At 37.9% G+C, this 14,414-nt stretch overlaps 1 protein-coding gene across 2 annotated transcripts; it reads right to left on the reverse strand.

Annotated features, from left to right (window-relative positions):
- Nucleotides 1-8: 8 nt before the first annotated feature.
- On the reverse strand, nt 9-11,650 carry ZGLP1 (zinc finger GATA like protein 1). 2 transcript variants are annotated; one of them, XM_070736133.1, is made up of 6 exons: nt 11,476-11,650; nt 8,572-9,177; nt 4,889-4,977; nt 4,169-4,262; nt 3,590-3,721; nt 9-1,288 (listed from the first exon to the last, which is right to left on the reverse strand). In XM_070736133.1, the coding sequence occupies exons 1-6, from the start codon at nt 11,628-11,630 to the stop codon at nt 1,258-1,260; spliced, it is 1,107 nt and encodes a 368-aa protein (XP_070592234.1). In that variant the 5' UTR covers nt 11,631-11,650; the 3' UTR covers nt 9-1,257. The 2 variants fall into 2 exon arrangements, with proteins under 2 accessions (XP_070592234.1, XP_070592235.1); XM_070736134.1 differs by lacking the exons at nt 4,169-4,262; nt 4,889-4,977.
- Between the last annotated feature and the right edge of the window lie 2,764 nt (nt 11,651-14,414).

Raw genomic sequence — 14,414 nt, forward strand, 5'->3', positions numbered from 1 at the left:
GTTGCTTGGCAGCCATTTAGTGGTGAAATAACCATTAATGTGTTACTTTCAACAAAATTTTAAATTTTAGTAAATTACAGAATTTTAGTTAATTACAAAAAAAAATCAAAGTATTTGGTTTGATTATTTCATGATACAAATCAGTTGTTTTTCATTTTAATACTGTTCTTTAGAGAATACACCAATCTCAAACTTCTAATATAAATGCTATTTACAAAAACAAATATACTTCAAAAAGAATCATGCACAATATCACAAAAAGACAATTCTTCCTGGAGACTGAATGCCTTTTGAATCATTAAGAAACTATCACGTTGCTGCATTCTGAATAATACATGACAGTTTACTATGCAAATACTTTGTTGCATAAACTTTGTGCCGTTATAGTAATTATTTATTTTGAAATTAACAAATATTATCAGGAGAAAAGTCCCTTTATCACATGGGACTATAGGTTTTTTTAAGTGTTAGAAGATGGTGGCCTAATTATTAAATGTTTTAAATAAGATCCTTCTCTTACTTGTCCAAACGTAACCTATGAAAAAGCTGTTTTGCAGCTTTTTGTAATTCCTCTCTAGAAAGTATTAAATATCATACTGTTTATCATTGTTTATATTACTTTTACACCACATTTTTTATTATTGTAGCTGCCCAGAGTCTGCAAGGAGTTGGGCGGCTTAAAATTCTAATAAATTAAATTAAATTAAATTAAATTAAATTAAATTAAATTAATAATAATAATTATTATTATTATTATTATAATTATAATTTATTAGATTTGTATGCCCCTGTTAATATGGCTTCAACCCCAAATGTTATGAATGAGTGAGATATTGATATTAACCCAATATACCTTAAGGAATATCCATGTAATTAGGAAGAATAATTGGAAATATTTCAGCATTTTTTTCCTCAGTTGTGGATGGTTGAAATTTCAGGTGAAACACCACTAGTTCATAAACATTTATGCTTTTTTTCTACCTTCTTACACATTCATTTAAATTAAACAGTCAACATACAATACATCTACAATTTCATATCAGAGTAATATCCAGGAAGAATCAAAATACAAAGCCAAAATAAAAAAGATATCTATGGAATTGCCATTACTATATCTAATAATGATCCATAGCCGCCCCGAGTCTACGGAGAGGGGCGGCATACAAATGCAATAAATTATTATTATTATTATCCAGTTATCCATCCAAGGCACTCAGGCAAGTAGTTCAAGTTCCTCAAAGAAATGTTCATTTCCAGCTAATTGTAAATTTTTACAAAATTGCCACATCTACAAAACAGAAAGAAAGAATCCCTTAAATTTATAATACGATGTATGTTTAGGGTATAACCACATTCTCAATTTTATGTTTATTATTCAAAATACAATGAAAATAATCTATTAATACTATTTGCACTATTCAAGCTATTAGTAATGTACTAATACCATTTAGGTTAGAGCTGTGGAAATCACCTAAAACTTTTACTTCAAGGAACATAATGTGGCAAGCAAAGAACTCCTCTTTTCAGTATCAAAGTGGCAACGTCCTTCAAAAGTCCAGCCCTAATTCCCTTAGGGGTATTTTCTGGTTCATCGTTTAATTATTTACTTCTCAAATAGCATTCCCTCTTCTTCTTTTTCTGCACTGTGGAGAATCTATATGGTAGATTGGGGTGAGAGAAAGTGGCTGACACAAATTCACTCAGTGATCTTGAAAACCTGAGTCTTCCCAGTACCACATCAATGTTTTAATTATTACAGCCATTGGTTTTTAATGTTCCCTGTTCATGTGCTCACACACAGACAACATTTGCGCTGGGACATCCAGTGAAGAAAGCAATTGTCTATGAATGTATAATGCAGACATTTTACTACCAAGCTATTGTTCTATCTTTCAACTTGAAAATTTTGGGAGAAGTTTCAAGTCTGAGTGTGACAGAGGGAGCTGTGAGGAAGGACTTTGACAATGAACTGGGAAATAGGAATACTGTACATCTTATCAGAGTTTGGCATTCATTTTATTTTCACACTACTGAACTGATCAGCCACATTTGGAAACTTTGTATTTGTTCCTCAAACTGGAGATTCTAGCTAGAGACTCATTTATTTATTTTAAAGGAAGGCTGACAGGTGTACAATTCCTTAGAGTTCTGGTTGACTTAGCACATATCGAACTAGATGGGGCTGACCTTAACCAATTGATCTATCTCCTTTGCAATAGGCAAAGCTGGGGTCCATATAATATATTTCCACTTGTGATTAAAATCCTCAAGGACATAAATGAATGTAAATCCTCAATTCCTAAAGCAGGGTCTCCTATCAAGCATGCAGAGAAAGAAGGAAAAAGCAAAGCAATACATAATCTAGACGAGACAGCTGTTCTGTATTCATCAAAACATGGGTAAGGCTACATATTTTGGGCACCAAAATGGAGAAACAGTGTAAGGATCAGTAGATCAAGCAATTTTTTCTCTGGCTTCCTTCAGCTTGCAATGTTAGTCTATCTAGCTAAGCAAAGTTAGCTTCATTATAGCTTTCCGTGGATGTCGGGGAGAAAAGGCTGGTTTATGGACATTCTCTCTCAGCACAGAAAGTGCCAAATTTATCCAAGAATGAAAACAAAAAGAAAAATATTCAATTGAGTTTGATATTTTGCATTCTTTTGTAAAGGTTACCTCCAACTCTTAATACATTGTATGGCTATGAAAATCAGCTTTGATCTCATCTCTCACTTCATTTTCCTTTTTTTAAAAATTAGCAACATTGGAGGGCAGAGGATTTAAAGATATTTATTTTTATCCATCATCATGCAACAGCAAAACTGGATTATTCCAGAGAATTAGTATAACAAACACAGAGGCATACTATAATCTAAAACGGATTTATCTTTAGACAAATCTACTACATTTGTTTGTTGGTTTGTTCATTGGATTTCTATGCCACCCCTCTCCGAGGATAATTGATCTCTAAACATGGCAGAATAACTTTTAAATGTTGAAAAATGCTAATTTTTTAAAAGAAATGCTCATATTAGAAACTCCTACTTCTGTTCTAAATGGAGGGTTAGGATTATTTTTTAAAACAGAAATACAAATCAATTACAATACCATGAGCATGGGTTGTTGTTGTTGTTTTAAGTCACCAATCTCTTTCCAATGGAAAAGAGTTTTAAAAGGGAATTAATAATTTTATTTTCAACTGCTAAAATTGTGAATAAATTAGTTGGGGCACTGAAAATTAGAAGCAGGTCTTTTTTTACATAGATATTCATTTTAGCTTATGGTGATCACACAATTTGCACTTTACTTCATTGACTAGACTAGAAATTAATGTTATTGCTTTTAATGAAAAACTGTTAACCTTAAAACTCATTTACAGGCAACAGCTTACTTATCAAGTGGCCTGTTATTAATCCAGATGAACTGGTCTGTTTTTCAAATAATCAGATCAGAACCTATACCAAATGTTGTAATTCATCCCATATTTCTTATGGATGGCTTCATAAATCAATTTCAAGTGAGCAGCAGATGTTCAGGACAATCACAAGCTTTTCTGAACAACAAAGATTTCCTTTCTCCGCAGCCTTTTTACCTTTTCCCAGATTTGTGCTGGGCAGTTGCCACACCCAACTTTCCTCCACAGTTGGAACAATGTGGGTAAGGTTTCCCACCATGCTTTGGAATACTCCAGCAGTGAAAACATCTTATTTTGTACTTTTTGTACCTGGAGGGGGAGAAGAAATGTAATAATGAAGTTTAAACTTTTAAATAGGTTTAATAAAAATATAATTGGTCATTCCATAACTCTGTTCACTGACTGAGCTGAATTTTGTAAGATGTACCAAGCATCTTCCCATGTTGCTCTATCTCCCATTTGCATGGGGAAAAATGGAGATATCTTGTCTTGCGGTGGTGCCTGAAATATTTGTGGGATATAAGGAAAATATTTCCTATGAAGAATAGAGCCAGATTAGGGATCACTGGAACTATTTTCCAGCATATTTCCAGAACATAATCTTAGTCATAGTTCAAATCACCTTTTTCCTTTCTATGTTTTGTTGACCTTTAATAGATAAATCACAAGCAGTTCAGTGCTTGGCCTGTTCTGTAGTGAATCCTAAACCTTATCTAACACCATTGTTGAACTATACCACCATAGGATGCTAAATACCTAATGCCACAAGCATTACAGAGAGGGGTCCCATCTTCAGCATCTCTCCACAATGGTGTTTTCCTAGTCTTGCAGGAAGCACAACACTTATGTCCTTAAAAGCAAAGAGCAGTTAAGTCAAGCAATATATCTTCATAATTAAAATTTGCTGAAAGCACGTCTTACAAATTTCTTTTAACTTGCACTAATTTTCATCACTAGACCAATGGTGTTTAGTTTTGGTTTGCTTTTTTGTTTTGTTTTGAGCATTTTTTAGTTGTTTTGAATTTTGGGGGGAATATCCTGGTGACATGAAATATGTCATATGTGCTCATCACTTAAGTTTTATAAAGAAAATTCAGAATGAGTGAACTTTAATAGGGTTAATGTACATAATTTATATAATTATATATATAAAGTTCAAACTGCCTTCTTATTTTATTTCTGTAATCCTGCAAATATTTTGGTGAAGTGGTCTATTTTTTTCCCCATCATAAGATGTTGAAATAAAGTTGACAACATCATAACTGTTAATTAAATCACTTAGGAAGTTGTTCCTAGGACAATTCTTAAACAGAGAATTTAGTTCTCAGCTCATAATTTAAATTACTGCAAGGTTTATACTGGATTACTAGACTCAATCATTTCCTAAAAAATAAAGTTACATATACTTTTGTCTTAGGCACTTTAAAAATAACTAGTTAGTATTATGATTATTTACTGGCAAAAGAATTAACCTACTGTGAGCAGGAACGAATCCTTCCTCTTCCGAACTGCCAGCTTTGTACTCTTCTGCTAACGGGACTCCGCTTTTTTTCCTAAATTTTTCACTGAGCACAGGTTAGATAATTAGCATTTAAATAAAACCATTTTCTAAATCACATGATTTAGCTTTATATCCTGAACTACGCTGAAAATTAAATACAGGTAGTCTTTGACTTGCAACACTTTTTTAGCAGCTATTCAAAGTTGCGATGGCATTGAAAAAAGTTACTTGTGACTGTTACAGGATCCCCATGGTCATGTGATCAAAATTGGCAACTGGCATGTATTTAGAACACTGGCAGCATTCCAGGGTCACATGATTGCCATCTGCGACCTTCCCAGACTGCTTCTAACAAAAAAATGGGTGGAACTGGATTCATTTAGCAAGCATTATGATTCACTTCATGACTGCAGTGACAAATGTCGTAAAATTGGACACAACTTGCTTAATGACCACCCTCCTTAGCAACTGAAGTTCTGGCCCCCATTGTAGACATAACATGAGAACTACCTGTACAATCTTTACTGCTTCTCTCATATTACTTTCCGCAGTGGTTCTCAACTTTTCTAATGCCTTGACCCTTTAATACAGTTCCTCATGTTGTGGTGACCCCCAACCATAAGTCTAGTGCCAATTCTCCCAACAGAGCTTTAAGCTGATTGGCAGGAAGGTCAGACAGGCACCCCCACTATAAACACCTGATTGGTCAGATTGTAAAAATATATTCCAAGGCACCAGAATAGAAGCTTCAGTTCCTAACACCATGGCAAATTTGTCTTTCCCCCTGGTCTTGGGTGACCCCTGTGAAACAGTTGTTCAACCCTCAAAGGGGTCCCAACCCCCAGGTTGAGAACTACTGCTTTACAGCATCTCTGATATACATACCGTGAGTCTCATTTTGGAGGCTGACAAGAAAGAAGAAGGCATAAATTATATACCCAAGAACATTATGTGGCCAAGCAAGTTATTTCTCTGAGGGCAGCAGGAATCATTTTAGGGGCACTCCTGATAACAAATACACAATTCTACACTCTAATGACAGAGGTCAAAAGATGGGACTGAAAAAAACCAAACATAATTAATCACAAATTTTATAGGTACAGTTTTACTAAAAGAATGTTTACCAAATGTGAATGAAGACTGCAGCTTGTGAATAATACCTGAAAATATTAATTTCAAGATAGCATAACTGATCAATTTTTAACCAAAGCTATAAGAAACTACTCAAAGCACATTTGTTCCAAGTTGTAAGTAGATACAAAAAGAATCTTACATCTGTTAGAATACGTTTTCAGCACTTACAGATCTATCCTATATATATCTATGTGTGTGTGGGGGAGGAGATTCTATGGTTTAGAGGAATTGTTCCTGGATCAGTAAGAATACAATTCTGCAACCATACCTAAAGAAAGTTGGAGCTTTAAATAGGGTGGATAAAGAATAGGTGACAAAGTAAAAAATACAATTCCTCATATCTTATGTTCCTTAGGACTATCCTACTTGATGTAAACCACAATGTGTTACAAAACAAAAAGTATTTAAAAGTTGCCCTTTTTAAAACTAGTTTTCACATATTTTACATGGCAAAGAGAACAAACATTATCAAGACAAGGGGACAAAAAATTGCATTAGGAATAAAGAGAATAGGTGGGTTTCTATAGAATTTACTCCCAAAATATTTATTTATTGTATTTATATGCCGCTCACTCCAAACGGACTCTGAGTGGCTATAGTATGTTCATCTGTGCTTTCCTTTATATATTAGGAACTACAATTCCAACCAGTCAATGGTCAAGAATTATGAGTGATCTAATCTATAATTTCTAAAAGGCACAAAGTCTTTTATCACTCGAGATAAGAGTGACACCGATTGCTTTGGGTGGCTGAGAAGTGATTAACCTGAATTTACAGCAGCAGTTTTGAGATGGTTTCTCCACAGCAATACAGTATTTACACTGCTCAAAAAAATAAAGAGAACAGTTAAACAACACAATATAACTCCAAGTAAATCAAACTTCTGTGAAATCAAACTGTCCACTTAGGAAGCAACACTGATTGACAATTAATTTCACAGGCTGTTGTGCACATTCAATTTTGTACAGAACAAAACATTCAATGAGAATATTTCATTCATTCAGATCTAGGATGTGTTCTTTGAGTGTTTATTTTTTTGAGCAGTGTATTAAATTCCATTGCCACTCATATCCCTGATAAGGCAAGTCTGGTTATAAATCTCTTGAGAGTGCGGTTTTGTATCTACCTGCCAGTGCTTGTCCAGTTGGAATTCCAGAAAGAAATTTTAGATTTTCATTTCCTTAACAACATCTTATAGGTGGCCAAACTGACTCAACAAAAATAGAAAAAATAGAAGGCAAACTGGCCCATAATTATAACTCTGTTGCAAAATTTATTAACATGGTGCCACACGGTGTTAGGAACTGACATTGTCTCTTGTAATCTAAAAAACAAGATTCCATGGTTCATTCTACTGTGAGCAACATAGTAGGAACATTTTGATTTGGAAAACATGTATTACCATAAAATGATTGCTACAGTCTTGGCAGAGACAAGAACAAAATGAGTATCCATAAAATGCTTTTCCTGGAAACATTGCCCTTGTGAACTGTTTTCCAGAATACTTCCATGCAATCTCTCTAGAATTCCAAAGTTCTTGCACAATTTTTGATACTGCTGCAGCTTACCTTCATCCTTTTGTTAGGCAGTTCCAATTGTAATTCTTACTTATGGGACAGTTACTTATGGGACACAGCCAATTATCATTTTTATTTTCCAACAAAACATGAAATCCATGCATCATTTTTTAAAGTAAAAAATAATGCTGGATTCTGCACTATACCAGTATTACAGTGTCTTACAGTGTTGTAAGAAAAAAAATGTTTTTAGGAATTGGGGCACTACATAAGAGAGGAAATTTAGATCTTTGTGAAGTCTCTGACATTTTTTCCCCAATTGTAACTATTATTTATGGGACGCAATATACACATTACATGGTAGACATGTTAATTAAAAGGAGAAATTAATCCTATTAACACTATAAATACAGTGATACTTCTACTTAAGAACTTAATTTGTTGCGTGACCAGGCTCTTAAGTAGAAAAGTTTGTAAGTAGAAGCAATTTTTCCCATAGGAATAAATGTAAAAGCACATAATGTGTGCAAACCCATTAGGAAAGAAATAAAAGCTCAGAATTTGGGTGGGAGGAGGAGGAGGACAGTCGCTGGCCAGAGTGAAGGTAGCGTTACTTTTCTCTGGGCACTCTGGGCACTGGCAGAGGTTTATTCTCTCTCCAAGCGCCCAGAGAAAGGAAATTTGCTTTGTTCGCTCTGGACTACCAAAACCTCCTTAAGTGCCATCAAAAGGCTCCTTTGGAAGCCCAGAAAAGCCCGAAATGGCCAGGATTAAAAGGGGAATGACAGGAAACTGGCTGGGCCTTCGTGCCGCTCTCAAATTTCCTGGGAAATTTTTCCGGGCTCAGGTTCTTAAGAAGAAAATGGTTCTTAAGAAGAGGCAAAAAAATCTTGAACACCTGGTTCTTATCTAGAAAAGTTCTTAAGTAGAGGCACCACTGTATTCCTGTTCGCATATCTGGGAACAAGAAGCCATAGGTTCACTGACATGTCCTACAGCAACTGTACCTGCTGAATTGGGTGTTAATGATAAGGCGACAGCCCTCTGGACAGCTTTGACAGAGACACACTTTCATGTGAAGCGTTACCCCTTGGAAATTTGGGTCCAGAGCATCATAGCTCCTTCTGGGTTTAGGCTGCTTGCGGAAGACTTTCCTCTTGCCTCTCTTTGACTCAGAGACTTGGGTCAGTCTGGGCTCTTCCACACAAGCTCTCCACAACTGGTGACTACTATGGTCTTTAGAGTGGGCAATGGGAGACCTCTCACGAGCAACCTTCCCAGCTTCTGGGGGCTTGACCTGATCTAGGGGTTCCAAGTTAAGGCTGGAGCAATGGAGGCTGATGAGAGTCAGAGCATCAGCGGGCGCAAAAGGCACTAGGGGAGAGGGGAAACAATTGCACTGGGGTCCACAGACACCATGGGAACAGTTGCACTGGGGTCCACAGATGCTGTGGATGGAACGCACAGCCTGGCCCAGCTGCCACGGAGGCTTCTCTGGGTTACTACTGATTAGCTGTGCTTGGGGCAGCAGCTGTGTACTCTCCCGCAGGAAGTCCAGCGCTTTGCTATCTGGCATCTGAACGCAACAATCCATGTTGTTGAAAGGCTCGAACCTGCAGGAAAGGAGAGTAAGTAAAAAAAAAAAAGAGTATTGAGTGAACCAAGATGGAGATTGTGATGGTGTGTTTATAAAAGGGTGGGGTACTTACTCCAAACTCTCTTTCTTCCACATGCATCAACTAAGGAGTGCCCCTACATAAAAATACTAGCAATTTCACACCTATTTTAAAATGTATAGACAGTTCTTCTAAAAACATTTTAGTAGTTTCCATGAAAAAGTTATCTTAGGATAGTTTTTTAGAGGACTCTGTCCCAAATATTTGTGTAATACTTCTGTAATTTTTCTGTCATCATTGTGTGCTATCATAAATTGATTGATTGATTGGATTTATATCTCTCCCCATTCCTGGAGGACTCTTGGTGTCTTACAGCCCGAAACAATGATATAAATACCCCTTAAATATAAAATATCCCCAAAACAGTACAATATAAAACTTAAAATCAGCACAACAATTTAAAACCCACAAAATCCCATATAAGACGCTCTCCTAGCATCCATTCAAATTTTAAAAAATTATGCATCTACCGTCTTAAAGTTTTTTCTTTTAAAAAAATCCCAAACCTATGAAAAAGTTCAGAATTTTTATTTGAAAAATTATCTGGAGCATTTAACTACTTAATTTTGTCTACTTAATTGTTCTGTAGCCAGCTAAAGGCCCTGTAAATTTATTGCAGCACCTAAACAATGCATTCCAACAACTGATGAACAGTTTAATGTCAATGAACTGAGTAGACATATAGATTCTCTAAAGTTTTATGATCTATATATGACTTATTTTCAACAAACATACTGCTCAAATGGATTTCAAAAGAAAAGACATCTAGTAATACAGTAATTAAATCTCAAGCATCTATAAGCATGTCAGTGATTATGGCTTGTTAATATGTTCGTTTAGCAATAAATTTATTTAGCAATAAACTGGTTTTAGGACTTTTTAAGTCCAGACGTTTTGTGCCCTAAGTCTACAGAATACCACAGAACTGTTGTTTGCCCAAATAAATAAATACTTTTTCCAAGTATTCTTCCACAATATACTTTGATTGACTGAATGTGAGTGATTGGCTTTTTTAAAAAAAAGAAATGGGGTTTTAGTATGTTTTAATTTTAGATTTCTATATGTTATGTATTCACTTTTGTTGTGAGAACTCTAATAAATAGATAAAATAAATAAATATTCTCCCCATCCCGATAATCCCATGAGTATTCTAAATCTATGAAGTCGGTAGGTGGCGCACCACCTGACTGCGAACACATTTACTAGTAGCCTTGAAAAGTCGACGGGATCTGCGACCGCCCTGCCTCAAGTATCCCATCCTTTGAACAAGATTTCCTAGTTTCCCTCAGTTCTCCAGCCTCCAATACAGGACTTCTTCGGGAACTAATTTCCTGAAAAGCACGTCTGCCATCTCGAGAGAGGCACCAATCCTTGCCATGAGCCCTTTTCCCCTCGACATGAAACTGAGGGGAGCGCTCCCACTTCCCCAGTCTCGTCCAGTAATTCCTCCTCCTCCTGTGGGAAGGCTCCCCTTTTTTCCACATCCAGGCCAGTTACTGAGGCGGCTGAACAAGAGCCCCTCCCCCCTGAGTCAGTGAGGGGCTACCAAAATTTTTACTACCACATTGTGGGCGGGGCTTATGCAGGACGCCCTGCATTTTCTTTCAACATCTGTCAGTGCAGATTGGGTGCTCTGGGGTGGAGCTCCATTTTCACTACCCCCTCCTCGTCCGGGCAGTAACCCACCCCTGTCCCCCTCCCTACTGAGCTTGGCCTCCTCTCCCTCCCCCTCCAAGGAAACCCACCTAAAGTTTCCCGCCCCTTCGGCTGCCCACATTTGTGAGAGGGTCCCCGCGCGGGGTTCCCGCTTGAAAGTGCCTAATTGACCAATGGTAATCAACCCTGCTGGGGCTCGCGCCGCTAGCGTGGCTGGAGCGTGCTGGGGAAGACGCAGTCCCCTTCCCTCTACACCACACTGCGGCCGCTTGGCTCTAAAAGCCGAGCCAGGACCGCCGCCTTGCTGGGCAATAAACCCCAACCACATTGTATATTATTAAAAGAAATAAGCCGAGAGCCATTGCGCATCTTTGCGGACGTCCCCTCGACGTGCGTTAGTGAGGGTCAATCCTAAACTTCTCTTTCTTGGGGTTCAACCCTGGTTTGATTCTTCGAGGTGCTAGAAGCTCATTCGGACCCTACTGCTGAGGGGGCGCGATCAAGCTAGGAGGAGCTTTCCCGGATGGCGAAGTGATCCGGGATCCCCCTTTTCTTTTCGGGATGTCAGTCAGGGCTCACCTGAATCCTCTGGCCGCGCTGGTTTCTGACTCGAAGTCCCCTACGACAGAGACCGGGTTGTAACTGGACTCGACCTCTAGGCAAGGAGGGCAGAGCAGTTCCTGCAGGACCGAGAAGTCCGGGGTTTGCCCTTCCAGGAAAATATCCCTCTCCATGACCAAACTAGTCCGCAGTGAGGACCTGACGCCGATCGCCTCCTTTAAAGGCGCAGAAGTCAACCTTTCAATGAAGGTGCTAAATTGGATACACCTGGGAGCCCACTTATTAAAGGGGAAATCTACTGGGTTTTAGGCGAGGTCGGTCAGAAGAGAAGAAGATGAAGCTTGGTGCTCAACTCAAACGTTCGCAGGATCAAGTCTATTCCCCACAAATATAGACTGGATCCAGAATAGGATTTGTTATCTAAGTGAGGACAACTTTTGTAGAATAACACGTTGGGTGCCTTTACTAGAGTCTGCAAGTGATTTATTTTTCTTTTAACAGGAGGAAGATGAATTTGGGAAGCTACTTAGTAGCTTAGTAGATTACCTTGAGTAATCACCATCTAACTCTGGCCCATAAGGAACCAATGCTTTTATTTTAGGGGTTTAAATATGGTTTTTTATCTGTTGTACATTGCCCAGAGTCGGTAAGGAGTTGGGTGGCTTATAAATTCAAAAAATCAAATTCAATTAGGGTAAGAGGCTTCATCTGGAGTTAAATGGAACCTCCCAGTTCAGATATTGTGTATTTTTGAAAAACAGGAGAAGCATCCCTGCTTGCTTTGCTTTAGAGCTCAGCATTTATCTAAATACATTTAGCATTGTTTCTCTCTTTGTCACTTTTAGATAAATTAAAAATATGATTTTCTTTATGCATTGTATTTGATGATAATTAACTGTAGGCAAGTGTATAGTGTTCATTGATGAGTGTTTGGATTGTTTCATTTTCAATTATCTGTATTGTTCATCTGAAATAGATGAAATGGTGAAACTCGCAAGTATAGGTGCCCCTATCAATCACAGTTTCTGTCAAAAATTGAAAAGTTTATCAAATGTAGGGCTGATCCTGCTCTTTTAGAATAGAGCTAGCAACTTGTTTCAGGTAGCATAAAGAAGAGAAGTGGGAGCAATAGTAAGAACTGGTGTCTACATGGTGCATTTTTAAGCAGAGTTTTGAAGGGGTTGAAGCTATAACCCACAAAGATATATTTGTAAAATTACACAGGTTTGAATGCATTGAATTCCACTCTTATTGAATTTTTATGGATGCACTTCACATTTACAGCCAAATTTAAGTTTGTGAAACCTTTTAATTTTCAAGATTTCTAAGTCATGATCATCAAGACTTAATCAAGTCTTATAACTCTAGATACAGGTAGTCTGCAATTTACAACCATACAACACCCTCCTTGCCCAAGCAGAAGACCCTATACCAGTGATGGAGACCCTTTTTTTTCCTTGGGCGCCGAAAGAGTGTGGGTGAGCACTATCGCGCATGCATGAATGCCCACACCCATAATTCAATGCCTGGGGGAGGCAAAAACAGCTTCCCCCGCCCCCTGGAGGTTCTCTGGAGGCTGGAAACTACCTGTTTCCCAACTTCTGGTGAGCCCAGTAGACTAGTATTTCTCTCTCCCCAGGCTCCAAAGGCTTCCCTGGAGCTGGAGCAAGGTAAAAAAGCTCTTCCCCCAACCCCCTGGAGGATTTCTGGAAGCCAAAAATGCCCTCCCAGAGCCTCTGTGAGCCAAAAATCAGCTGGCCGGCACACACATGCACATTGGAACTGAGCTCGGGCAACAGCTTGGGTACCAACAGATATGGCCCTGTGTGCCACCTGTGGTACCCATGCCATAGATTCGCCATCACTGCCCTATACCATTTCAGACAAGTGACTGTCTCTTTAAAACCTCCAATGATGAAGCAGCCATAACTTCTGATGGCAAGTTGATTTATGATGCCTGCAGTGCCCAAGATCAGGTGGTCACCATCTTTCCAGCTAGCTTCTGACAAAATGGGGGTGGGGGAGAGCTAAATTTGATTAACAATTGTGGCAAAAGTAGTAAAACTTGATGCAATTAACCTTACCCAAATTGATTCCAATTGTGGTTGTAATTTGAAAATATTTGTAAAGAGAACCCAATTAAATGAACCAAAAACGTGCTTGTTCTTTGATTTATTGAGGAAAATAAATCTCAATATTTATTGAGTTACAAATTTTGGTGTGTGTGTTATCAATTCATTTGAAGTGGAAATTAAAACCAGCTGTTTCAATTAAAGCAATAATTGGGTGTGATTGGGAGAAGTCCTCCCTTATTTAAAAAAGAGAAATGTGGGTCTTCACTAGCAAAGTTTAATCTTCACTATACAAATAGGTGGAAATATGTCATAACTCAAATGATGATTTCTGAAGTTCTCTGAAAAGGCATCTCTCCACGAAAGAAATGCTTACCATTTTGGAAAAGTTTACAAAAGAATTTCCAAAGATCTTGGATTCTATCACTCCAGTCAGGCAGATTGGTTACAGAGGGAGGCAATCCAGTGCTGCTGCTAACCTCCCTAGGAGTGGTTAATCAATCAAGATCACACCAAAAGCAAGATGTGTAATAGGTCTCACAGAACTCAGGAACTCAAAGAATCCTAAGAACTAAAGGCCACTCTCGCATTGGCAAATATGAGTGTTCATGAAACTATCATTAGGAGGACACTGAACAACAATGGTGTATACAGCAGAGTTGCAACGATAAAGATTGCTGCCTATTTAAAGTTTGGGAAAGGCCATGCACATGTCAGAAATCCATTGAGATATGTTCTCTAGATAGATGGGACCAAAAGATAAATGAAAAGCATTTTTGGCAAAGAATACCATATTTTTCAGAGCATAACACACCATTTTCTCCCTAAAAGAGGCTGATAATTTGGGTGCTGCTTATCCTCTGAATGTTGCTTTTTTTCCCCAGT

The sequence above is a fragment of the Erythrolamprus reginae genome, chromosome 2 (assembly GCF_031021105.1).
Source record: "Erythrolamprus reginae isolate rEryReg1 chromosome 2, rEryReg1.hap1, whole genome shotgun sequence".
In the NCBI taxonomy this organism is placed as follows: domain Eukaryota; kingdom Metazoa; phylum Chordata; class Lepidosauria; order Squamata; family Dipsadidae; genus Erythrolamprus; species Erythrolamprus reginae.